At 38.1% G+C, this 26284-nt stretch overlaps 1 protein-coding gene across 11 annotated transcripts in view; it reads left to right on the top strand.

The window, feature by feature from the left end:
• Nucleotides 1–20554, top strand: part of EVL (Enah/Vasp-like) — a 253911-nt gene extending 233357 nt beyond the window's left edge. For 3 of the 11 annotated variants that reach the window (XM_074291302.1, XM_074291300.1, XM_074291301.1), the window contains exons 6-14: nt 1041–1273; nt 2451–2572; nt 2878–2938; nt 8265–8328; nt 11823–11889; nt 12009–12071; nt 16494–16560; nt 17265–17367; nt 19883–20053. In XM_074291302.1, the coding sequence (XP_074147403.1) occupies nt 1041–1273; nt 2451–2572; nt 2878–2938; nt 8265–8328; nt 11823–11889; nt 12009–12071; nt 16494–16560; nt 17265–17367; nt 19883–19920 (818 nt within the window). In that variant the 3' untranslated portion in view covers nt 19921–20053. Of the gene's footprint in view, nt 1–1040; nt 1274–2450; nt 2573–2877; nt 2939–8264; nt 8329–11822; nt 11890–12008; nt 12072–16493; nt 16561–17264; nt 17368–19882 lie in introns of all 11 variants that reach the window. The other 8 variants (XM_074291303.1, XM_074291304.1, XM_074291305.1 and 5 more) reach the window with 7 other exon arrangements.
• The last annotated feature ends 5730 nt before the right edge of the window (nt 20555–26284 follow it).

Genomic DNA, 26284 nt, shown 5'->3' with positions numbered 1-26284 from the left:
CCTCTCTATCTCCATGTTCCAAATATCTGATATCATTATACTCAAAACCAAGTAACCAGCAACCACTGTCTACCTAGCACCATTCTAGATACTTTGGATAGACACAAATCTAAAAAATACTTCATGGCATTTGAAATTAAAATATTAATTTTATTTTGGAAAAAAATAGCTTTGTCCTTATGGACTACTACAGAGTGTCTTGGTGATCTAGATCTTCTCACTTCCCACTGACTGTAACATTTTGGAATTTCTATGACTTCTCCGTCATATTCCTACTTCGAGCACACACACTTTACACATATACCCCACACCTTTAAGTTTCCTTTTGTGTGTTATCTTCCCTTATTTTCTTGTAAGCTCTTTGAGAATAGGAGCCTTTTTTTGGTCTTTTTTTTTTTTTTTTATATTTGTATTCTCAGAGCTAGCACAATACTGGCACATAGCAGGCACGAAATAAATATTTATAATTAACTTTTATTTACTATTATTCTTTCACTATGGAGAGATAATTGGAACAAACAATTTTAATTCACAACCAACAACATGTAAGCAAGTTTATGATAGCTGTGAGATAGGATGAATGATCATATGAATTTGACACTTGGTTTCTATGCTTATTAAAGGGTTAATTCTGGGCAGGTCATATCTCTCTGCATCTATAAAATTAAGGATAGGTATATTTGGGCTATCTAACTTAGGGATTGTTGGAAGGAAGTTGCTTTCTAAAATATGAAGGACTCTTAAAAATGTAAACTATTGTTGTTGTTGTTAATATTATTACTATTATACTATTCCTACACACTGAGAAAGAATTGAAGAAGAAAAGGAGAGATGGAGGAGGGGAAGGAAAAATCTCAGGATGTTTCTTAAAAGAGGCTGCTCTTAAGATCCCCTTCATTTCTCAGAAGGGAAGAGCCATTTGACCTTCCAGGGTCTTTCCCAGGGATTCAGAGATGGGTAAACCCTGACTTGAGAGGGGAAGCAGGATGGAGATATTGAAAGAGCTTTGCATTACTGACCAGGCATTGTCATGTTCCTAGGTCCCATCCTCCCCCCAGGACACCCTTCGTCCACAGCCACTGCCTCTATACCTTCAGGGGGGCCGCCCCCGCCGCCCCCACCACCAGTGCCCCCTCCACTCACAGGGGCAGCTCCACCACCACCACCGCCACCACTGCCAGTCAGTGGAGTGCAAAGCGCCATCCATGACGATGCTTCAGTGTCTGGACTTGCAGCAGCACTGGCAGGTGCAAAACTACGGAGAGTCCAGCGGGTGAGTAGGGGGACTTACTGGGCAAAAACCAGCCCTACCTAGTTCCTCCTTTTCCCATCTCCCTAAAAATTTTCCTAAAGAAATTTCATAATAAGATATAGTAAAAGAATATTAAACTAACTCATGAAAGACCTTAGCAAGTCATTTCCCTTCAGTTTTCTCCTCTGCAAAATGGGTTGAACTAGAAAAGACACTGACTATGTTGTCAGAGAATCTGGATATGAAACCCATTTATGTTATTCACTCTCTATGTAACTTGTACAGGTTAAAAAAAAAACTTTCTGGGACTCATCTTCCTTTTCTCTAAAATGGGGGGAATGAGACTAGGTGATCTTTTTTTTTTTTTTTTTTTTTTTTTTTTGAGGCTGGGATTAAGTGACTTGCCCAGGGTCACACAGCTAGGAAGTATTAAGTGTCTGAAAGTGTCTGAGATCAGATTTGAACTCGAGTCCTCCTGAATTCAAGGCTGGTCCTCTATCCACTGTGCCACCTAGCTGCCCCCTAGAGACTAGGTGATCTTTGAAGGCCCTTTCACCTCTGATATCCTATGACTCTGTGAATGTTATCTGTGAAGATTGGCTGTCTATAATTCAGGGAAGGCTCCTGCTCCTTTCTGCTTTTTTTATTTGTATTCTCCATCCTCTGCCCAGGAAATACTTGTCCCCTCTCCAGCATCCCTGCACAATTCAGTAGGCTACTGGCTGAACTAAGCTCTATATTGTTCACTGTATCTGGACCAAGCGTTATTGTTTGCTCTATCTGGACCAAGTTTTATTGTTCACCCTGTCTCCAGCTTGCTGGATTTGGAGTCAGGAAAACCTGGGTTGCTTCCTAGCTGCCTCAGCCACTTAACTGTGTGATTTAATTTCTCTGACCTCAGTTTTCTCATTTGTAAAATGAGGGGGTTGGATTTGATGATCACCAAACTCTACTTCAGCTCTAAATCTATGATCTTATTAAGTCCCTATGCAATGGATTAGTCGGATCGAGTAATCGCTAACATTCATTCCAACTTATGTTCTATGTTCTATGATTCCAAGGTCCCTTCTAACTCTAGAGTTCCATGGTTTTAAGTGATCTAAGGTCTCCAAAAATTTCTTTTGCCATTATTACCTCCTCTATTTTCTCCCTACCCCCATCCCCAAAACTCCTAGAGTATCATCTTCTCTGTCTTTAGCCAGAAGATGGCTCGGGGGTTTCCAGTCCCAGTGGAACTTCGAAGTCGGAAGCCAACCGGACAAGCAGTGGTGGTGGCGGCGGAGGTCTCATGGAGGAAATGAACAAACTGCTGGCCAAGAGGTTTGTGGCATCTTGGGAGCCGCCTCCCCCTCCGTGGTACCCACATTCCAGCCCCATCCCTGGAGCAAGGTGTACAGAATTTGTGGCAGCTCTAGTAAGAGACAGGGCTGGAAAGGCAAGGGTCCCTGAGGAACCTCTTATTGAACCTTGTATACCTTACCCAGGAGAGCCTTAGCCCATACGGCATGAGCCCAAGGTATGGCCACCCACTGAGGAAGCTTTGAGCCCAAAGGATCCTAATAGGGTGTGCTTACACAGGAATTTGTAGTGACTGATATGAACCCTCTCTCTTTTTCTTTACCTAGGAGAAAAGCAGCATCCCAGACTGACAAGCCAGCAGATAGAAAGGAAGATGAAAGCCAAACCGTAAGCACTAACAATGGCTCCTATGGGGCTTCCATAATCCAATTTCATCCGACTCAACAAAAACAGAGGCAGTATGGTTTGCACAGGGGAAAAAAAAAAATCCCTAAATTGCTAAGTCAGGAAAAGTAAGTTCTTCTAAGCCTTCTCAGTTCCAGCTCTTCTTCTTACTATTAGGGTAAAGTTAGACAAATCACATTCTTCCTCTAGATTCAGTATCTTCATCCTTCCGATGAATGCAAGTCCCTTTCTAATGTTAAATCCTCAGTCCTACAACCTATTGGATGAAATGTATGAGAATTCAGGCTATATCTTTCCAACTCCAAAGATACATGATTTATTATATGTGTCTAGTATGAAGGCACTGTTTTCAAATTCAAAGTTTGGTCAAGACGCAGTCCCTACCAAAAGAAAGTTTTTAATGCAGTGATTCAAAGGAAATGTTATGACTTAATCCGAGAGGCTCAGGAATAATACAATGTGAAGTCTAAGAGGAATGAGAGCCCAAAAGAAATGGCATTTTATTTGGACTTTAAAGAAAGCACAATGATGCTGTACTATTTCTATAAGAAATGAATAGGATGCTCTCAGGAATATTTAGAAAAATTTCTATGAGCTGATCCAAAGGGAAATGTTATACTGTATACAAAATAACAGCAATATTGTAAGATGATCTGCTGTGAATGACTTTGTTTTTCTCAGCAATACAATGATCCAAGAGAAGTTTGAAGGACTTATGTTGAAAAATGCTATCCATATCCAAAAAAAACCCCAAAAAACTGATGGCGACTAAATGTAGATTGAAACATACTTTTTTTTTAACTTTCTTAAGTTTTCTTGAGGATTTTTGGGGTTTTTTTGCTTTATGTTTTCTTTCACCCTTGATTATTATGGAAACGTTTTGCATGACTACACATGTATACGTTATATTGAATTGCTTCTCAATGGGAGTATAAGGAGAAAGGGGGGGGGGATTTGGAATGCAAATTTTATAAAAACAGTGTTAAAATTGGCTTTACATGTAACTGGGGGAAAATACTAAATTTAAAATTAAGAAATGTTTAAAAAGAAAGTAAGAAAGTACAGCATATCCACAGCTAAGAAGAGGATGGGAAAGGGAGGGAAGAGCACGCATTTCAGGTTGAGAAAACAGCATGAATCTGTAAGTGACTTGAAGATCAAAAAGGTGTCCAAAGGAATACTTTTCCTCTTAACAAAAGTGTCACAATAACATAGTATAATGGGAAATTGAAGGCCCAGCCTGCCATCTCGATCTCCATTTTGTTGAATTACAGCAGCCAGCCAAGTGAGTTAGTGTGAAGCTCTTGTGCCATCAGACTCTGTTAACCCTCTAATTACTCTGTTTAATCTACTTAACCTTCTTGATTAAATACCCCTGGGTTTCCAAGATTTCATGTTGACATAATTGTAACACTAGGAAAAGGGAAGTTTTCCTCAGCACAGAATTTAACAGTTTTAGAGAAATTGGCCTTAAGATCCATCTCTGGAAATGTCTGAGGTGAGTCAATTAAAAATGAAGAGTAAAAGAATAATGTAGTGCAGTGAAAAATCAAATCAACAAACCTTTCTAAATGATTATCAAGTGTAAACAGGAGTACCTAGGTGGCTCAGGGGACAGAGCACTAGGTGAGTCTGAGAAAGACCTGAGTACAAATCCAGCCTTTGACACAGTAGCTGTGAGATCCTGGGCAAATCACTTAACCCTGCTTGCCTTAATTCACTAGAGAAGAAAATGACAAACTACACCAGCATCTTTGTCAAGAAAACTCCTTACATACTATGGGCACTCTGACCACAAAGAGTTGGATATGACTGAATGACTGAACAATAAATGTATAGGACACTGGGCTAAGCACTAGAAATACAAAGAAAGGCAGAAAGATGGTCCTGCCCTCAAGGAGTTCACATGTCAACATTAGGTAGATATCACACATATTACACATTTTGTAATATTATTTATTAATATTATTTATTTTGTATTTGTATAAACAGAAAGATTCAGAAACAGAGAGAGACAGAGAGAGAAGGAAGATGAAAATTACTATGAGAGGGGAATACAGTAGTAGATGAAAGAGAAAGACTTATAGTATAGGTAGAATTTCAGCTGAGTCTTGAAGGAAGTCACAGGAAAAAGATCATTCCAGGCATGGAGGACACAGCAAATGCAAAGACACAGGAGTATTTGATGCATTGCTGGTAAGCCTGTGGAGCTAACTGGTAGAGCACCTGAGGGAAGCAAATGTAAAAGAAATAAATGGGTCAGATGATGAAGAACACTGCATTCAAAGTGTTCCATTCCATTTCTGCCATATGCTACTTCTAGGGAAAAAAAATTACTCTCCCTCTCTATGTCTCCACTTCCTCATCTGTAAAATGAGGAGACTGCACTAGATAACGCTTCTTCCAGCTCTAAATCTGGGACGTGATTTGATAATCTTGTTCAGTTGTTTTCATTTTATGGATGACTAATGAGATCTTAGAAATGATTTGCCTAAAATCACATTGTGAATGGTAACAGAGATAAGACAGAAATCCAGGCCCCTTAATTCCCAGAACAGTGCTGTGTCTAGTGCAATGGTGCCCCTCTTAGATATTAGGACATTCAAAAAGGACCAAAAGATCAACTAAGAGCTTTAGCTCTGAAAGCATAGTTCCTGAAGTAGCACAAAATCCCCTTCCTCCTCAACTCTGCCCCCTCCTTCCAAAATCAGGGAGGAAGCTGAGAAACAAATAAAATGCAAAGTGTTCCTGGGAGTATATGATTACTCCAGGCAAATTTGATCACAAATGATGATTTCAAAAGGATCAGCAGGAGAGAAACTGTTTCTGGGGGTGGATCCATGACAAGGATCATGATTAATTTTTATTTTCAAATTACTTCTTTCACTCTGGGTTGCCTTTTAGAAGCCAGCTTTTCCTTTATATTCCAGACAGTACAGGAGTACTTCAAAGACAATTTATAGACACTTTATCAGGTGATTCATGCTATCCTTGGTACGATGTCTGCAGGCACTAAGTGTTTGTTGGTGGCTCCCTCTTGATTATTAATGGTCCTGTTACATGCTTTTTATCCCCTAAGAAAGAGAGAGAGAAGGAAGAAAGGAGGGAAGAAGGAGAAGAGAGCAAGAAGAGAGAGACAGAGTCAGACAGAGAGAGACAGAGTTTCAAGTCAAATTCCACCAAATTCCACCAGGAGTACTTTCTCACAAAACTATTAGTGTCTTCCCTTCTCCCCACTTTCTCTCTCTCTCTATGTATGTATATGTGTATGTATGTAAGTATGTATATATTTAGAGAAATATTATATTATATGCATAAATATATTATAAATATATAGATGATTATATATTTATATTTTCATTTATAATATATAAATATTATATATAGAGAAAAAGAAACAGCATTTAAAATCCCTAAATATCAACATTCATCAGTACAGAAATCACTGTTGTATTGAAATAATTATATATGTCAATAAGCATGTTATTAAGCCCTTACTATTATTTGATCAAATGAGATAATATTTGAAAATCACTTTAATACAATGTCTGACACAAAGTAGGCTCTAAATAAATTCTTATTCCCTTCATTTACTCCTAAGTTCCAAGCAATCAATAAGGTCTCAGAAATATAAAATAAACAAATAAAAAGGTGAAAAAAGCTTCTGCCCTCAAGGAACTTACATTCTTTTTTTTTTTTTAATTAAAGCTTTTTATTTATTGAGTTTTCATTTTCCAATTCTTTGCCATTACAAAAATTTTTACATATTTTTGGGTGTGTTTGGGTTGAACATTCTGTACCCTGTTTGTGTCCAATATGGAGGCTGCAACATAATGACTTGTATAAATGACATTGTATTAATGAAATATGTATGATCAGAAAAGATGACCAAGTTATATAAGTGAGAAGAACCAAGAAGGGAATAAACATTTATATAGTATCTTCTATGTATCAGGATAATTCATACTCACAACCCCCTCTGAGACAAGTGTACTTATTAACACCACTTTATAGGTAAGGAAACTGAGGCAGATTTGCCAGTAAGTATATGAGGCTGGATTTGAACTCAGGTTAAGATTGCTTGCTTAGGGAGTCTTAGGGAAATAGAGGGAGGGAAATGTTGAACTCAAAATCTTACAAAAATGAATGTTGTTAATCTTTATATGAAATTGGAAAAAAAAAAAACAACAAAAAATTAAAGGCCTAGTATTCTATACACTGCAACCACCTAGCTGCCTTATGACAGATGAACAGCTGGAGTGAAAGTAGTACATTTACAATTCAAAGGAAAGCTCAGAGAGACCTCATAAAGCTGGTTCCTTTAGTTCTTTATGAAGCATGAATGGGAACGTATGAACAAGAACACAAGATGAAAAAAATGTGAAAGAACTATGATGTGCTTCGGTTAAGGAGTGCTCACAAAGTAAAAGTCTGAATGACGTTTTAGTTTTCATTAGAATGTAAGCTCTTTGATCATGGCTTATTAGAAAATTGTGTGATGATCAACTATTCTCAGCAATTTAGTGATCCAAGGCAATTCCAATAAACTTTGGATGGAAAATGCCATTTGCATTCAGAGAGAAATATGGAAACTGAATGGGGATCAATGCATATATTTTCACCTTTTTTTCTTTTATTTTTCTTATGATTTTTTTTCCTTTTGTTCTGATTTTTCTCTCACAACATGACTCATATGGAAATGTGTAAAAAAAATAAATGTACATATATAACCTAAAAAATAAATTAATTAGATTTTTTAAAAAGCATTGAGTTTCAAACCTAAGATATGAGACTCAGTCCTTGAGGCAGTGGTTCAGTTACTGAAACCATTAACTAATCACCAGCTGAGGGATGTTGAGAAGTAGAGACTAAAAAATGGTTTAGATAAGATTCAGCCTTGCAATCTACAGACTGGGATTTGGATATTATTGAGAGAGGAAACGCCCTCAACCAATATAAGTCAGCACCTTCTCTGTAATTCACAGTTTTGAGAGCACCAAGATTACAACAATGACCATGAAATTGTTAGGACTTACCCAGGTTCACTACACAATATGTGTCAAAGGACAAAAACGAGTTGTTCCTGGCTTTGAGGCTGGCTCTCTCTATTATTCCATACTTCCTCATGGAAGGAAACAGTCCTGAAGGTCTATAGGTATCCTTTTTTTCAGGTCATCAGAGAACCACCTGCTATTATTGTCCTTGACAAGACATCCAAAAGGTTCTGGCCTCTTATTATTCATTTATATAAATAGTTAAGGCTGACAGCATCCAGGCACTGACAGGATGTCCTATATTTTGTTTACAGGAAGAATCTAGCACCTCACCTTCCCCAGGGACCCGAGGGGCTGGACAGCCACCAAATGCCTCAGGTAAGCACAAACCTAGTTGACCACAGAAACTTTTGCCCCAGATCAAACCCTGTATTCTGTCTGATGGAGACTTTCATGAGAGAATCCATCTAAGAACTGGCTCTCTCCTCAAGGTGGATTCTTTAAAAGCTCCAGAAGGAAGGGTCTACATTATAAGAGGACCTCAGTTGAAATATAATCTTCATTTTCATTAGAATGTTAGATATGGGAAGGCATTTTGACTCACTGAACATAGAATCCCATCAAGGAGGATGGAGATCACAGCTTGAATCCAACTTACAAAATCAGATGATCACAGAATGTTAAAACTAGACGATTTCCTTAGAGGTCAGCTAATTCAACCCTATCATTTTACAGATAAGAAAATTAACAGCATTAGGAAATAAATGGTTTTTCTACTCCTAAGGAGTAGAGCCAGGATTTAAACCTGTCTTTTGACTCCAAAACTCTATTCTTTCTGCCATGTTTATTTAATTTTGGCTTAAGTTTCATTGTTGTCTTTTGTTTTACCATCACATTTCCTTTCTTTTTTAAGAAATGTCAACAAATTTATTGGTATTGATTTTTACAAAAATAAGTTTTACCAAAAGAAAACAAATATGTACAATGGGAAATATATATATAAACATGAGACTATTCAAAATATATATTTAGGTTAGTTAATGCCTTTTTGATCATCCATAAAATTTAGCCCAATCTTTTCAAGGCCAGCCATATTATTGAAAAGGGTCTGTTTAAGGATGATGGTTGAGTCAACAGCCATGACATATAGCTTGTTAACTGTCTTTAAGGATAGCCTTACCTTCAAATCCTCTAAACTACCAATGTGCCTACTGATTAAATGTTCTACTTCATGCTAATGAAGCTGTTTCCTAATATACATTTAGTTTAAAATTTTATTAGCACTGGACTTATAAATAAAACTAAATTTAGTACTCTAGGAACTTCAACTGAATTCTGTCAAGTTTTTGTCTTTTTCTGATAGGGAAATAGAAATATGGTCCAAGGCCTGTTATATCTCATGCTTATAGAGATTTCCCAATAAAGAAACTTTTTCCCCATAAAATCAAGCAATTTGTAAGTAACTTCAAGTTCTAGAGAAATGCCTAGAGCGCTAAATTTAAGTGATTTGTGCAAGATTTCTTAACTGGTTATACATCACATTTATTTTCAAATATATCCATCTCTTTCAACCAGCAAAACTTTACTTGGAACAAAGTGGTACGTGATTTGTTCTGTTTTGATTTTTAAGTTGAGCAACCTAACCAATACTGTGTCTGAAAACAAAGACAATATCTTGCATTCCCTATTACTCTATTTACCATTAGTCTCCTATTTACCATTAAAAAAGAGGGGAAGAGCACTATTTCTTTTCTTTGGAGCTAAGCTAAGTTAGTATATTTTAATTCAGTTTTGGTTTGGCTGGATGATTCACTGACCCAGAGTCAGAAAGACCTTAACTCAAATCCAGTTTCAGATACTAGTTGTGTGATCCTGGACAAATCATTTAAGTTCTATCTGCCTTAGTTTCCTTATCTGTAAAATGGGGTTAATAATAGCACCTACTTTTTAAGGTTGTTGTGAGGATCATATGAGATAATAATTGTAAAGTGCTTAGCATAATTCCTGGCACATTATAGGCACTTATTTTTTTTCTTCCTTCCTATGCTGTTCTTTTCTGTTTACATTGTCTACTTTATTAGTTCTGTTTACTTACCATGCATTAGTACATATAAGTTTTCCTGTATTTCTCTGAATTCCTTATTTATTTATTTATTATATGTATAATAATATGTATACTTATTATACTGCACTAATATTTCATTACATTCACTTATCATGTTTACTTAAATAACTTGAGTTCAAATAGTACGAATGAGTTCCCACTTTGTTTCCAGTTCTTTGCTACAACAAAAAGTGGTATATATGGGAGTTTTCTATCTTTTGCTTTCTTGATCATTAGCCAAACAGATATATCTCTAGATTGAAAAGTGTGGACATAGGGGCAGCTAGGTGGCGCAGTGGATAGAGCATCAGCCCTGAATTCAGGAGGATCCGAGTTCAAATCTGCTCTCAGACACTTAACATTTCCTAGCTGTGTGACCCTGGGCAAGTCACTTAACCCCAGCCTCAGGGGGAAAAAAAGAAAAGAAAAAAAAAAAAAAAAAAAAGGAAAAGTGTGGACATTTTGTTAATTACATTGTTGTTCAGAATGGTTAGACAAATTCATAGTCTACTAATAATGCATTAATGTGCTAGTCTCCTCAAAGCCTCTATCACATTGATCATTTCCATTCTTCTCATCCTTACTAATTTTCTAGTTATGAAGTGAACTTTGAGTTATTCTCATTTGAATTTCTTTTACTACTAATGATTTGAAACTACTTTTCACATGGTTATTTGTAATTCTTTTTTTGAAAACTACATATTCTATTTAACCTATATCAGATTGCTTGTTGACTTGGGGAAGGGAGAGAGAGGGAAAAGGGGAAAAAAATTGGAACATAAGTTTTTGCAAAGATGAATGTTGAAAACAAAATAATGTTTAAAAAAACAATCAAACATAGAAAAAAAGAACTACAAGTTCATAGACTTTGATTACTCATCCACTGGGTTATGGTTCTTGACTTTTTTATTTATGTTAATTGCCTATCTACCACTGGAATAGCAGATCTTTATTAAGAGATTAATAATGTGAAGACTTTTTCACCCAATTCGCATTTTCCCCTTTTACCTTGTACAATAGAGGACTGACCCAGTGAGAAACAAATTCTTAAACACAGTTGGGTTATTCATGCAAATGTTTTGCAAGTATCAATGGAAATTATTCCTTTTATTTTTTTGTAATCTCTTCTATTCTTCCTTCTTCCCCTGGACATACTTAATTGATCACACCTAATCATATTTAATAATTAGCTAATCACAATTAATCAAGGATATAGCCACCCGTTTTGTGTTTTGTTTTTTTTTTTTAATGATACAACCTTTATGTTTAAATCATGTATTCATATGAAAAGAAGCAGCATAATGATGAATATTCCTCCCTCACTTTTGTAGACAGTTTTATAAATGTCTTCATTGTGACTGGTCTATTAACTATCAGGTATTTTATGCAATTTGGAACTATTTCAAAAAGTGGGGGTGAAGATCTGGGAAGTAACTCAGTCTTACCATATATTGTGCAAATGGATAAAAACTAAAAGATTCAATATACTTTTAAAATGTTCTAACAAATGGTATTGTCCAATGGTGGAATTCTAGAGGTAGTAACTAAGATATTTAAGTAGAAGTAGGAGCTGGATTACCACTTGCTGGGGATATTGTAGACAAACCTCATGACATGAACAGGAGTTGGACCTGATGTCCATAGGTTTTTAGCCCTATGATTCTCAGATTCTAATTGGTGCATCTGAGGGAGTCATAGTCAAGCAGTGGGCTTTAGTGTGGAAAGGTGGAAGCTAAGAAAAGTTACATTCTTTGATCCCACCCTACAGATCCTGGGAAGAAGCCCTGGGAGAGAAGCAATTCTGTGGAGAAGCCCGTAGCCTCATTACTCTCCAGGTGAGCCATGAGCATCCTCAAGCTAGGGAGGGCCAGTTTGGGGCTGGTTTGGGGTGGGGGTGAACTTGGGGGTTCAGCAAGCCTTGCTCCAATCCTATTTGTCTCGTTCCCTTGCTTAGAACCCCGTCATCGGCGAAGAGCCCTGAAGCTAAGAGTCCCATTCAGTCACAGCCACACACTAGGTATCAAATAGCCTGTTCCATGTGTTCCACCACCCACCCCACCTATCCTCTGAGAGGTGGAGTTCTTCTTGTGTGCTGCCACCTGACTAACACCTCTTCCTTCCACTCCCAAATCTCTCCAGTGTCTGTCCTCTAACAGCTTGCTCTGGGGAGGGTTATTCTCCATTTCTATTCTACACAAGACCTTTCTGGTGGGCAAGAATGGGTATGTCCACAAACACCTGGGTTTTCATAGAACGTTAGAATCAAAAGGGAACCTAAGAAATCATTTGGTGCAGTCCCCTCATACTTAAAGTAGGCTTCAGAGGGGAGGGTGACTCACTGAAGCAAGATAGTAGCTAATGTTTCACCAGACCCAAGTATCCTGCCTCCTTTGGTTCCGTGCTGCTAGGGAAGGAAACCAAAGTTACAGAGAAAGGGTTTGATGTTGGGTCTCTCACTCATATTTCCAACTAACCTAGTGGTCTCCCTTCTTTGCCTCTTGGGTTTTTCTTGTACATTCTTCTCATTCCCAAAGTCACTTTATTTAGTCAGAGGCAGCCAAGGTTGATGGAAAGGGATAGAAGGGGAAAAAAAATCTTTGCTTTCAGAGGAACATTTCTAATGTTTACATGGGAAGTTATCCACAAAGATGCTTCTGTTTCCACATGTTCTTATATATAAAACCTCTTTATAGCCACCCCTACTAGCTGAAGATCTGTTTCCTCTGGAACCATGAGCACTTCTCCTGTTGGGTCCTCAGTTTCCTTAGTAGTAAAAAGTGAAGAAATTGGGCTGGATAACCAGAGGTCTTTTCCAGTTCTAGATTTATGATGTAGTTCCTGAAGAAGCTAGTAGCATAAAGCCATTGGGAATGGAAATTCAGGATATATTTCTCCTAACTTGAATTCAAATTCCTCCTCTGTGTGACCATGGACAAGAGTATTAATCTCCATGAACCTCAGTTTCCTCATCTGTAAAATAAGGAGAGAAAGGTGCTAGATGGTCACTAGATCCCTTTCAGGTCTAGATTTATGATCCTATGTCTAAAGTAGTCCTTGTTACCTTTCTTGATGAGAACAATCAGGGAATAGATAGACAAGATTCAGAAAAAGAACCCTCGGAGCAGGAGTTCTTAATTCGGGACAGAAGAAGTTGGTTAGAGAAGGGAAATTAACATATTTTTTTCACTAATTTCCAATTGAAAATTAGCATTTCCTTCAATTAAAAAAAATAATAACATTCTAAAAAGGATGGACTTTCAACAGATTGCCAAGGGTAAAAAGTAGTTAAGAACCCCCTGCCTCAGAGACTGGCTAGTTCAAATCTCTGGGGCATCTAGGTGGTGCACAGAGTGTGTTGGTCCAAAAATCTGGAAGCCTCCTCTTCCAGAGTTCAAGTCTGGGCTTAAAGACACTTATTAGCTGTGTGATACTGGGCAAGTCACTTAACCCTGTTTGCCTAAATTTCATCAACTGTAAAATGAACTAGAGAAGGAAATGGCAAAATACTTCAGTATCTTTGTCAAAAAACTCCAAATGGGGTCAGTCATGCAAGATTGAAAATGACTGTACAACAACAAAAGTCCAAACCTTTCATTTTACAGTCCCCAAAACTAAGGCCCAATATGGAGAAAGGATTGGCCCATGAACATGCAAATTAGGTCAGCAAAGATTCTATTAAGCCATCAAAGGTGCTAAAAAAGAAAGAAAAAGAAAAAAGAAAGCAGGATTCCTGTCCTCTTTGAGCTTATAACTTTGGTAGAATCAGTGAGAGAAGAATAAAAGAAACTAGTGAGCAGTATGTCCATTGTAGATCTGCATTCTTAAGATCTTCAGAAGAAACTAGAAACTCAAATCTAAAAGGATTCATCTAATCTAATCCACAAGAATCCCTCCATTAATCAAGATTTTTTGCCCTATGACATATAACCCTTTGCTCACAGCTCTTTGCTGTGAGACCTTTAGTTTGAAAGAATTCCTTACTCCACAGGCATTTTTGGACATCTCTAATGGTTAGGACTTTTTTCTATACATTGAGCCTAAATTTGCCTTTTGGCATTTCCTATCCATTGTTTTTATTTCAGATCTCTGGAATCAGGCTGAGCTAGTCTGCCAGATAAACTCTTTTACCAAAGAGCTATCTTTTTTCCATTTATAGCCCCCATTCCTAATCTTCTCTTTCTCAACCATATATTCTTGTTTCCTTCAATACAACCTCATGTTGTGTTGTTTACCATACTAAGTCCTCTCTTCTGAAAGCTCTCAGATCATCAGCATCTTCTCTAACTGGGATAAAATTTGCAGCTAGATGGTACAGTGGATAAAGCACTAGCCTTGAAGTCAGGAGGACCTGAGTTCAAATTTGACCTTGGTGACTTAACACTTCCTAGCTGGACAAATCACTTAACCCCAATTACCTCAAAAAAAAAAAAAAAAAAAAGAACTTCCCTTGCCCTGAAGACTATGTCTTTCTTAATGTAGCATCTCAATGTAGATGGTTGGATTTTTAAATTATTATTGTTATTTTTTATCTGCTTGGTGACACTATTGACACATATTGAACTTAGAGTTCACTAACACCCCACCAAGCTTTTCCAACAAACTGCTCTCTGATTCCACACAATTTTCCAAATCTTATAATTGAGAAATTGAACATTTATCCCTATTAAATTTCATCATAGCATATTTGGCTGCTTATTATTTTGCATCCTAACTCTTTATTCAAAATGTTATCTATTCTTTCTAGTTTTGCAACAGATTTGATAAGCTTTCCATCACATTGGGACAATATATATAAAGTGTTTTGCAAACCTTAAAACACTTTGGGTTGGCTACTATTATCATTATTATTATTATCTAATACCTCCATTCAGGTCATTGATAAAAATATTAAACAGAACAGAATCAAACCCAGGTTTCTCATTCACTCCACAGGAGAACTGACTTTGAACCACTAATTATATAGGTCTATTTAAGCAGTTTCAAGTCCACCTAATTCCCTTGTGATCTAGCCCTTATCTCTCTACCTTATCTATAAGATTAACATGAAAAAATATTGTCAAGTACTTAGCTAAAATCTAGGCAAACTATCTACATAATTCCCCTTATCTCAGTGTCAAACCCTCAACAAAAACGAAATCAAGTTGATTTCTGATGACTTCTGTACACAATGTGATCTCCTCGTAATTATCACTTTTTTTTCCTAGATGCTCATTAACTATTCTATTAACAACTAATTTTTTTAATTGTCAGAAAGTGAAGTCTTCTTTCCTTTTTTAAAATAAGTTACTTTAGGGGAAAAATAATCAGTAAACTTATCTTCTCCTAGTGTTTAGTGCCACACAGCTATCTCTCTATCTGCTATCACACAGCTCCATCTCTCACACAGTCCCATAGAATGTCACCAAGGCCTGTCTCCAAAACATAAAAAAACCTGAACCCATGCTCTGAGAGTCTCTTATGATCCACCCAGCCTTTTATCCAAGTCCCTTGCTTACTCTTGACACCAGCACTAGAAATCATTCTATAGCTCTGGGATTTAGGAATAAAAGAAGAGAGAATTCTGGGCAGCATCAATGGGAATATTGTTCCCAGACTTCAATAGGCACAGAGCCCTCATGGATCCAAGTCTTATAGGTGAGTCCCAGAAAGCAGAGAAAGAATAAAAGCGAAAAGTCTCAAGTTGAGGTAAGCAAGATCTTCCTTGTTGTTCCAAGAAAGCAGGATTGAAAGCCAGATCCCTAATCCAAAGCCAAACTCTAGATTTTTGCTAATAGTAATCAATATTAATTGTTAAATATTAGTAATAATACTCTATTATTAATTATTGAATTTAATATATTATTACCATATAACTAATATATGTTAAATTATTAATATTAAATATTCATTACTATTAGTTATTAGTGTGATATGAGCTATTAATAATTATTAAGTACCATTAGTGATTGATATTACTACTAATTGTTTTTCTCATAGCAGCCCTGGGAGGGAGACGGTATAAATAGTAGTATTCCCGATTTACAGATGAGGAAACTGATGCTGACCTGTGGGCAGAGATGGTCAAACTCAAGTCCCTGGCTATAGTTCCATCACTCTATATGACAAACCATTCCTGGGCTCACATCTGTACTCTGCCATTAACTAGCTATGGGACCAAGGTAAAGCTATTAGGAGGAGTGTGAACTAAAGCCTGGAGCTCTGAGAAGTCAGGACAAGGACAGTATGGTTTAGACCTCTTGAGACTTAAAAAGCCAGCATTTGAGTTTCACTGGGCCTTGGGAGCACTGAAGTTGGACAGACAGAAGGGTATGTAGGTCCTGCACATTGGCTGCCCACGTGTCATTAAGGGGTCCTTCGAAGTGTGTCTTGGGGGAGTGGAGGTGCAAGGAGGGCCAGTCCCCCACTCCTGCTCTACCTCCTTCTCCCCTCCCCTTCCTAGGATGAAGCCTGCTGGTAGTGGCAATGAAGGTGCTCTAGATGCCTTAGATTTTGACCGGATGAAACAGGTAAGTGACCTTTCCATTCACCCTCAAAAAGGGAGGGAGAAAAGGGAGAGGTAAAAAAGAAGGGGAGAGAGAGAGAGAAAGAAGAAAAATTCAGGAACTGGGACTCACCCTGCTCCACCCACTGCCTGCAGCTGGCAAACTAGGCCTTGAGTCACTTATTACTCAGGAAGTAGACAAAGGAAAAGAGGAGTTCTTTTGTATAAATGTTATGCAATCAACTTGTTACACCAAACCAAGAAATCCTCTCCATCCTAGGAACTGCCTTCCTCTTCAACATTCATTTGGTGACTCTTTGAAGCTGCCATCAATATTGACTTTGATTTTTTTCCCTTCTTTTTTTGGGGGGGTAGGGTGGGAAGGAAGGATGGATTAAAGAAAAAGGGCAAGAACTACCCTAATCCAACCCCTAGGAAGTATCCAGATGCCTAAAGATAGCCCTGAGATGCTAACAATCCCTAGGGAGACTCTGAACCCCTTATCACCTAGATCTAGCCTGGGTCTTTCACATTCTGTAGAGACATTCCTCAGTTCTTTAGTCCTGAGCCTCCCATCTTCAGATGAAGGAAACAAAACCCAAACTGTCCCCAATATCAAGAGCTACTATTCTTTCAGGGGAAGTAGAGTGGGACAAAGAAATGAGTGACCATATGTTAACTTTGGGGGGGGGTTATTATTGTTTTTTTTTTTTTTCCCATCTTACACAGGAAATACTGGAGGAAGTGGTCAGGGAGCTACACAAAGTCAAAGAGGAAATCATTGATGGTAAGGACCCCAGGCAGGTCCTACTGAATAGAAATTGGGCCTCAGGTGAATAGGCTTGATCTGTTTCCTACAAAATCATATGGCAGGGTTTGGTCCAAAAATGGGAAGAACTACAGACCTTGTGAGTGGGAAGTCTTAAAATACGGAATGCTAAAAATGAAAGGAATGAATTATTTGGGAATGGGAAAAGAGGAAGATTCCAGAGAAAAAATCTGATCAATATAAAAACAGATTAGTAAATGTATATATGCTACATATGCTACATATGCTATATATGGTAATATATGTTTTTATATGTGTGTATATATAATGTGTGTAGATAGATAATATACAAATACATAGTCCAAAAAGAAATGAAAGAGACTTCAGAATCATAAAGCTGAAAGGAATTTTTAAACTGAAACTCATAAATGGAAGGAACTTTAGAATTAAGAACCACAGAAGGTCGGACATGGATCATAGAACATAGATAAGATCTATATGATATAGATAAGGTCTATAAGGCCTTAGAAGTAAGAGTGATGTTAAAATCATAGAATATAGAATGTCAGAGCTGGGAAAGATCTTAGAATTTAACTATCTAGTCCACATTCCTCATTTTATAGTTGAAGAAACTAAGAAATGAAGAGACTTTAAGGTTTAATGAAAGAGGAGAACAGAAGCCCCATTATGGAGTTATCCTTTGCTTAAAATTCTGAATATACGGGTCAACAGAATTAGCATGAAAATGAAAAGGTCAATCAATATATAATTTTTGAATCTGCTATGAACCCTGAGTGCAAGCAGAAAGCCCCTAATCCAGAGGCTTACAGTCTAATTGAGGAAGGGTGTGCATATCAAAATTATTGAGTTCAATAAAAGTGAAATGAAATAAAAAGTGAAATTTGATTTTAAATGACAAGTGGGCCCAGGGAAAAGCAAATTCTCATTTTGTGAATGAGGAAACTGAAGATCCAAATGAGGAAGTCATTTTCCCAAAGCCACATGATTAACTCCAGAGAGTCCAGGTATCCCAGCATTTCTCTAGTCAGTGCTGGTCATTCCCCATATCAGCTTCCTTATAGCAGCCTCAGGTAGGATATATTTCAGAAGGCAAAATTGGTAAGAAAGAAAAAAAAAAGATTGGCACAATTCATTATGAAACCATATTCTATAGAAATCAGTTTGGGATACAGAGTAGACATTTAATGAATGCATATTGACCGATTGGTTATAATACAGCATGGAATTTTATCTGAGTCACATCTGCCCTTGTGGAGGAAAAAAAAAAATGATCAAGACTAAGACAGAGCCAGGACAGTTGCCATCTAGAATTATTTAGCCAAATCCTTCATTCTATCAGAGAAAACCTAGTCTATAGAAGCTGCATCCCTCTCCACTTCAGTGCCCGGAGTAGCTGGAGACACAGCTTGTGGAGCTGCATTCCTAGGGGAAAGGAGAGTGAGATGGGGGTCAGGACAATTTTGCTGTGGTCCTGGCTCTCCCCTTACTAGATGTGTGATTTTGAACAAGTCATGTAACCTCTTTGCCTCAAATTTCTCCTCTGAAAATGGGGAAAATCATTTCCTCCCTGCTTCCCACACAACTATATAAGTATGAGCTGGAAATATTTGTGTTTGAGTTTTTTTTTTGTTTGTAAGAAATAAAGGGATGACTAGATTAAGGTATTTGGGACTAGTAACACCATTATCACAGCTATTGAAACTCTGGCTTATGCAGGAAAAAAAAAAAGTGGAAGGAGTAGTTTGGAATTTCCCTTCTCTTCTGTAATTCCCAAGGTGGATCCCTAATGTTCAGTCAGGTCCTGGGACTCAAAGGGGAAGAATGACAAGGGAAGTAATGTTCACTGGCTTTGTTCAAATATCAGACTTTGATTCAAAAAGTTAATAAGTGAAAAGGGGGAGAGGGAGAGATTGGGAATCCAGAGAGAAAAGAATCACTGAAAGTGAACTATTAACTCTGTTCTCCACACACCCACTATTCCTTCCCTTCTCTGTCCTGCCCCACCCTACTCTCCCCTGGTACAAACTGTATTAACAACAAACAAGGGGGTTGTTTTAAGCCCAGAGAGGTAGCTGAAGCTGTTTGATCAGCTCAAACTTCTCTGACCCTGTGGCAGCTCTTGGGTTTCAGGGAGTACAGACAGAGGTCTCTCTGGGTTCTGTTAAAAAATGATAACTGCTAGTATTTAGCTAGTCAACTTTCTCAATTATAAAATGAAAAGAATGGACTAAATCTCTAAAACTTCTGCCAGCCCTGACCCTGTAGCTTATGATTCTGAAGTTCCTTTTAGATCTAGAATAGCTCAAGTCAAGTTTGCCAAGTTTAAGCCCTTAAAGGGCCCAGTAAGGTAAGTAGTGCCCTTGTTCTCCTCCCCATCTTTCATATGAGGAGACTTGAGTCTCAGATGGTATGGTTTGTCCAAAGCCACTGAGCAACTCTAGATTCCCAATCTGGTCCCCTTCCCTGTACCCACTAGACTCTCTTATAACACCATCACTGAGACTCCTGGGGAAGGCTCTGCCCACTTCTGAGACAATTTCTTCCTTTGTCCCTACAGCAATCCGGCAGGAGCTGAGCCGGATCAGCACGACATAGTGATGGGTCAGCCTCGAACTAGTCCCGGGGTTTCCAGCCTGGCCCAGGACTCTAGGAAGATTGAATCATCTCATGGGGCACCAAGGTGCTCCAAGGGCACTTCTCACCCCATCCCCTAACCCCATCCCATCCTCTCCTTCTTGGTCCAGAATCCCTTTTTATTAGCAGACTCAGCACACAGTGAAGCTTTGCTGTCTGAGATTCACTTCATTTAAAATGTCTTAACCTAAAGGGAAAAAAAAATTAAAAAAAAAAAAAGGATCTGAAATTCCTGGATTTTCTCAAGCCCACCTGACACTGCCCGTTCGGTTTTTTGTTGCCTTTTTCGTATTTTGTATTTGCTTATCTACGTGTAGGACATTTCTTTCTAGTGGTAGAGAGGACAGCAGGAACCATTTGCTTCCTAAGTGACAGAAAGGGCCCTGGGCCCAGCCATCAGCAGCTGAGGAGCATCTGCCAACAGTAAGGGGACAGTTGTCACGAGTGGGGCCCCACCTGGAAACACAAAGGCAGAGGTGCTTGGGGCGTGGGATGAGTGGGTGGATTCCAGGGTGTCACAATATCCAAACGGTATGTCAGTGCGCCACAGTATCTGTGTTCATGTGGGTAATAAACTGTTTCCTGTCCACCCAGAGCGCTGGCTCTCGGCGTCTTGGATTTGTCTCATCAACCATAAAAACATCAATACATAGAATGGCAACGTTTCCCATTTGTACTGGACTCTTCTACCTGTTATCTCATCTCATCCTCACAAGGCCTTTGTGACAAGGGAGTCCCCTGTCCATTTCAGAGATAAGAAAACGGCTATGTTCACACTTCTTTTTTGTTTTTGTTTTTTTTATCTCTTCCATGGCTTTTCCCTCTAATTTTTCTCTCCTAACATGACTCTTACAAAATATTTATTAAAAATAAGATCCAGAAAGAAAACTGAGATCCAGAGACAAGAATATAAGATTGTGAAAGTTAGGGAGGACCTTGACCATCTTAGTCTACACTAGCGCCCTTATCTTAAAGGAAACAAGCTGAGAACACATGCTGAGAATTAGCAGTCAGGACTGAAACTGAAGACTTCTGATTTCCAATCCAGAATTCTTTCCACCATACCATACCTCTCCAGAAATAAAGGAAAGAAAAAAAAAAAAAACTTTCATGTTTCTAATATACTTTTAAGGTCAACAAAATACATTCCCTCATGATAACCCTACCATCATTTATAGAAGTGTGGATTGTGAGTTTAGAGATCATCATCTTGAGAAAAGAAAAAAAACATAAACAACTTGATATTATAAACTAGAATTTAATAACTGACAAATCATGTCATTCCATATGATATTTATGCTCCTCCTATGAAGTAAATGCCATTTTACAAATGAGGGAATTGAGATTCGGGTAAAGTGATTTTCACATCATCACACATTTACTTGGTTCAAGAATTCTTAAGCGAAGTCCATGCATAAATCCAGTGGTTCCCTGAACTTAGATGGGAAAGTGGAAAGAAGTACATTTTTATTTCCTTTGTAATTGTATCTTTTGTGCATTTAAAAACATCATTCTAAAAAAGAGTCCATAGGCTTTATCAGACAACCCATGAAGTCCATGATCCCCAAAAAGATTAGGAAGCTCCAAGTGTATTATCTCTCCCAATTTGCAGAAGACTAAAACTCAGGAGCAGGAAGTAGCTTCCCCGGAGTTACTCAAACTAATTAAGTGTAGAACTGGGATTTGAATCCCTAGATCTGCCTGTGGGACAGGAGGTAGCTGAGTGGGATGGATAGAATACTAGGCTGGAAGTCATCTTCCTGAGTTTAAATCCAGCTCCAGACACTTACTGGCTATGGGACCCCCGGCAAGTCACTTAATCCTATTTGCCTCAGTTTCCTCATCTGGAAAATGAGTTGGAGAAGAAAATCGCAAATCACTCTTTGCCATGAAAAGCCCCAAATGGGGTCATGTCAACATGACAAATGGCTGAAGAACAAAAACTTCCTATTTCCAAGTCTGGGATTCTAGGTTGAAAGAAGGGAACATTGGCTGGGAATAAAGATGATCACAGAAGGTTTCCTAGGGGCAGAGCCATAAATAGGATGGAGCCCCACAAGCTTTGCCTAAGATGCCAAATTGATAGGGCCCTGACAACACCTGCCATCTTGTAGCAGCCTAGCTACCCCAGAGTTCAGCATGTAGACAGCATTTATTATGAGTTAACCTGGTATGTGGTGGGCTGAATTCTATTCCTCCCCTGTTTGGTTCCTGAGTAGCAATGGACTGAACAGTCTCAATGATACCTTCACTTACTTGAGCACTTCCCCCTGCTTATCCTGTTTGTAGCTTCCAGGACTTGTCCTGAGTAGTTATCCCTTCTGCATCATGACTTTGTCCAGTATAGTTTTGCTATATTGAGAGTAAGCGTAAGAAATTAAATGGAAATTTTGGGTGAGTTTTGTGATAACTATAGAGGATACAGGAAGGCTAGCAGACAATAAACAAAAAGTTTAGAAACTTAAAAATGCATAAAATATATTTATAATATTGCATAAAACCAGCACCACTAAAAAAAAAATATGCAGACCTCTCTGGTACAAAGAGAGAACATAAAAGTTAGAAAATTTCCAGATTGCAGGAGATACCATGCCTCTAATCCTACATGTGGAAGAGAGAACTGTATAACGATTCCTAGAAACACCTTTGGTTGGAACTAACACTTCAAAGATTACAGAAGTGGGTTTTGTTGGAGGTCAGTACTAAGCACAGAACGATTCCAAGGAATCCTGTCTTCCTTATTTGAGCCTGTGACAAATGGGTTGTTAAGCATTACTTAGAAAGAGGTCTGACCCAGATACAGATTCCTACAAAAGACTTTTATCAGTCTAGATAAATGTTCCCTATGAGGTGGCTCACCCAAGGATGGGGTCCTTGTCAGAGCTAAATAGCCATTATGACCCCTGAAAAAAAAGCCCATTGAAGCAGCTATAACAGATGCATGGAATTACTAAGAACTGAGTTCAAATCTGGCTTCCATTTAAGCTATGTAACCTTAAGAAAATCAGTTAACTTCTGCCTCAGTTTAGCTGTAAAATGGGAATCAAAATAAATCCTCCCTCCCAGGGACTTTATGAGGACCAAACAAGATAATATCGGTAAAGCTTTTAGCATAGTATTTAATAATAAGTATTTAATAAATTGTTATTTCTGTCCTCTCTTCCCTCAGTTAAATAAAAGCGCAGATCCTTCTTTTTCTTTATTTCCTGGGATCATTTGAGGTTTGATTCTATAAGAAAGAGCTGTTTGGAAAAGAATGTGAATCACATCTGACAAGGGCCATGCCATATCTCCTATTACTTATTCTTACCTTTATTACTATTATTAGTAAATAGTATTTAGCAATACTATTTACAAATAATGTACTATATATTAATATAATCATTACTAAATTCTCTTATTTTTTATTTATTTGGGAGAGAGAAGAAAGGCAGTTGAAAATATTTGCCCAGCATCAAATAGCGGGTAAGTTTCTAAGATCAAATTCAAATTCAGGTCTTCCTTTTTTCCCTACTCTTCCCACTGTTACCACCTAGCTGCCTCCTATGCTATTACTTTTAGATTCTTGTTTCTTCTATCCCTAAATAAGAATTTCCCAGTAACTTCCTACTTCCCTACTGATTCCTTATCTGAAATAATTATCCATAGAACATAAAATGCCAGATTTTCAAGAGATCTTAAAAATCAGCTGGTCCAACTTCCTCTAAGAGAGACTAAGTTAGGAAGAGGAGAAACAATTTCTCCAAGGTAAGACAGTTGAATCCAAAATGCCTAAACCACCCTCCCAAAAAGTGTTCTTTTTCATAACACCAAACATCATCATCCTAGCATTTACATGGCATTCTAAAGTTTGTGAAGCACTTTACATAATGATCTCGTTTAATTCTCACACTTGTTACCATTCATCTTTCATTTTCAAGGAAGATCAATGACAATAAGGATGTCTAGATTTACTCTGAATCCTGGGAGATAGTGCTATTATTATCCCCATTTTACAGATGAGAAAACAGGCAAATACTCAACAATTTGCCCAAGGTCATACTAATGAGTGTCTGCTACAAAATCAAACTCTTTTCTTTCCCATTCCAAATTTGGTTCTGTTATGTCCCACCTCATTCTTTTTTTTCACCACCAACTCCACTCTTATTAAAGTAAATCTTTCCTTTCCCCAGCTCTTTAATGTCAGCTAGCTTTCCCAATGGAAAGGTAAAGTTAAGTCATGATAATAGCCCCCAAACATTGGAATAGCATCTTATTTGGCAAAGATGACATGAGTGAACTAGAATTTTCTTTCTCTAAATCCCACATTCTTTTAACTACTAATTCAAACTAGGGGTGTAATGAGGGTATTCACAGAGGGATGCTCATTCACCTTTAGATTCTACTTGTTGCTCAGTTCTCACCTGAGGTTCCAAAAACCTGTAGCACACACAGAAATCATACCCAAGAATGGAGTAATCCAAGGGTGAGAGTTACCCAGAAGTTTCCAACCTATTGATGCATTAGGGGAATGCCTTCCCCAAGCCTTCAAACTCCTCTGAGTGGAGTGGGCAGAGGAGAACAATTTGCTTCAACAGCCCTGTGAAGGTAACTGGAGGAAGCATCATGGAACGCTTAGAACTTGGTTAGACAAAGATGCTAATCTTTGCATCCTGCAAGGATACAGACAAGGATGCATCTACTGCATCCTTGGCCATGGATAGTCCCCTGGACTTTTATCCTGCCCTGGATTCAGAAGACTCTAGAAGAGGAAGCAAGGCTGTTAACTTTGTGCAACTCTGTCTAGCTTAAATCCAATTCACACACAAATCACCACCCATGATGTTACTAGACCACTTCAAAAATGAAGGACTAATAACAAGCTGAAACCTCAGTCTTATCAGTCTAGTCCCGGTCCAGGGCTTCAGAGCCTGGAGAAAACAATATTTAAATGCAAAAGAAAGTTAATAATGGTAGCATTTCCAGGTAATTTAAGGATAGAGTCTGGGAGATGGGAAACTGGAAAAGAACACACCCGAGGTGGCTCAGAATAAAGCCTGCCCCACTATCCTTAAGAGCCCAATATGAGCTACAAGAAAGTAGGGTGATAGTAAATGGTAAACATGCAGCTATCCAAAAAACAGGATTTTTAATTTAATCTGCTCTGTTAACATTTTCTCCATCTTTCTTGTTCAGAATTTTAAGTCGTGTCTGACTCCAACTCTTCATGGTCCCATTTGGGGTTTTCTTGGCAGGGAGTGAGTTGCCATTTCCTTCTCTAGATCATTTTACAGATGAGTAAACTGAGGCAAACAGAGCTAAGTGGCTTGCCCAGGATCATCTGGCTAGTAAGTGTCTGGGGCCAGATTTGAATTCAGGTCTTCCTGACTCCAAGCCTGGTACTTTACCCACTGTGCCATCTAGCTGCCCTTAAGATTATTTTGCCAGCTGAGTCAGGGATAGGATAAAATGGGGAAGAGACTTTAGACAGAGAGATCAAGCAGCAGGCTATTATAATAATCTAGACATGAGGTGATGAGGGCCTGCACCTGCATGATGGCAGTTAAGAGAGGAAAAAAGGCATATAATCAAGATGATCAATAGAACTTGGAAGCATGGGGAATAAGAGAGAATGAAGGATCGTCTAGGTTTTAAGTCTGGATGACTAGGAGGATGATAATACCCTCAAAGAGAGGGAAAAGGAGGGTTTAGAGGGGAAAGAGGATATGTTAGTGACATCCTGAATCCAGATAAAGGTAGCCAATAGGCTGTTGGAGATGTAAGACCTAACATCAGATAGGGCTAGATAAGTTAGACTGATCCTATTATCACTATCATTGAATCCATGGCAGTTGATGAGATCACTAAACAAAAATATAGAAAGAAAAGAGAAGAGGATACAGGAGAGAGAGCCTCAAGGGACACCCACGGTGAGAATGGCCAGATTAAATGTAACAAGAAGGAACAATCAGGTTGAAGAAGAACCAGGAGAGAGCAGTGTCTTCAAAACCTGGAAAAAAAAAAGTAATCAATTGTGTCAAAAGTTGCAGAGGGATCAAAAAGAATAAGAACTGAGAAAAGACCATGATACATAGAACTGGGAAAGAACCTTAGAATATGTAATATTTGAACTGGAAAAGATCTTAAAATTAAAGAATGGAGGTTAAAGCCACAAGGTCTTAAATATTCAGCCCTTTCTTATATAAGAATCCCCCTCTACATACATTTCAATCATTGTTTAAACATTTCCAAATGATAGAAATCAGAGCCTCAAGATTCAATTCTGTTCAATTGCTGGATAGATCTAATTGTCTTTCTTCTGCCGAGTTGAAATATTGAACTGGAC

This window comes from Sminthopsis crassicaudata, chromosome 2 (assembly GCF_048593235.1).
Source record: "Sminthopsis crassicaudata isolate SCR6 chromosome 2, ASM4859323v1, whole genome shotgun sequence".
Lineage (NCBI taxonomy): Eukaryota > Metazoa > Chordata > Mammalia > Dasyuromorphia > Dasyuridae > Sminthopsis > Sminthopsis crassicaudata.
Note: the sequence above shows the minus strand (reverse complement) of the source record. Positions and strands in the feature narration are given on the sequence as shown.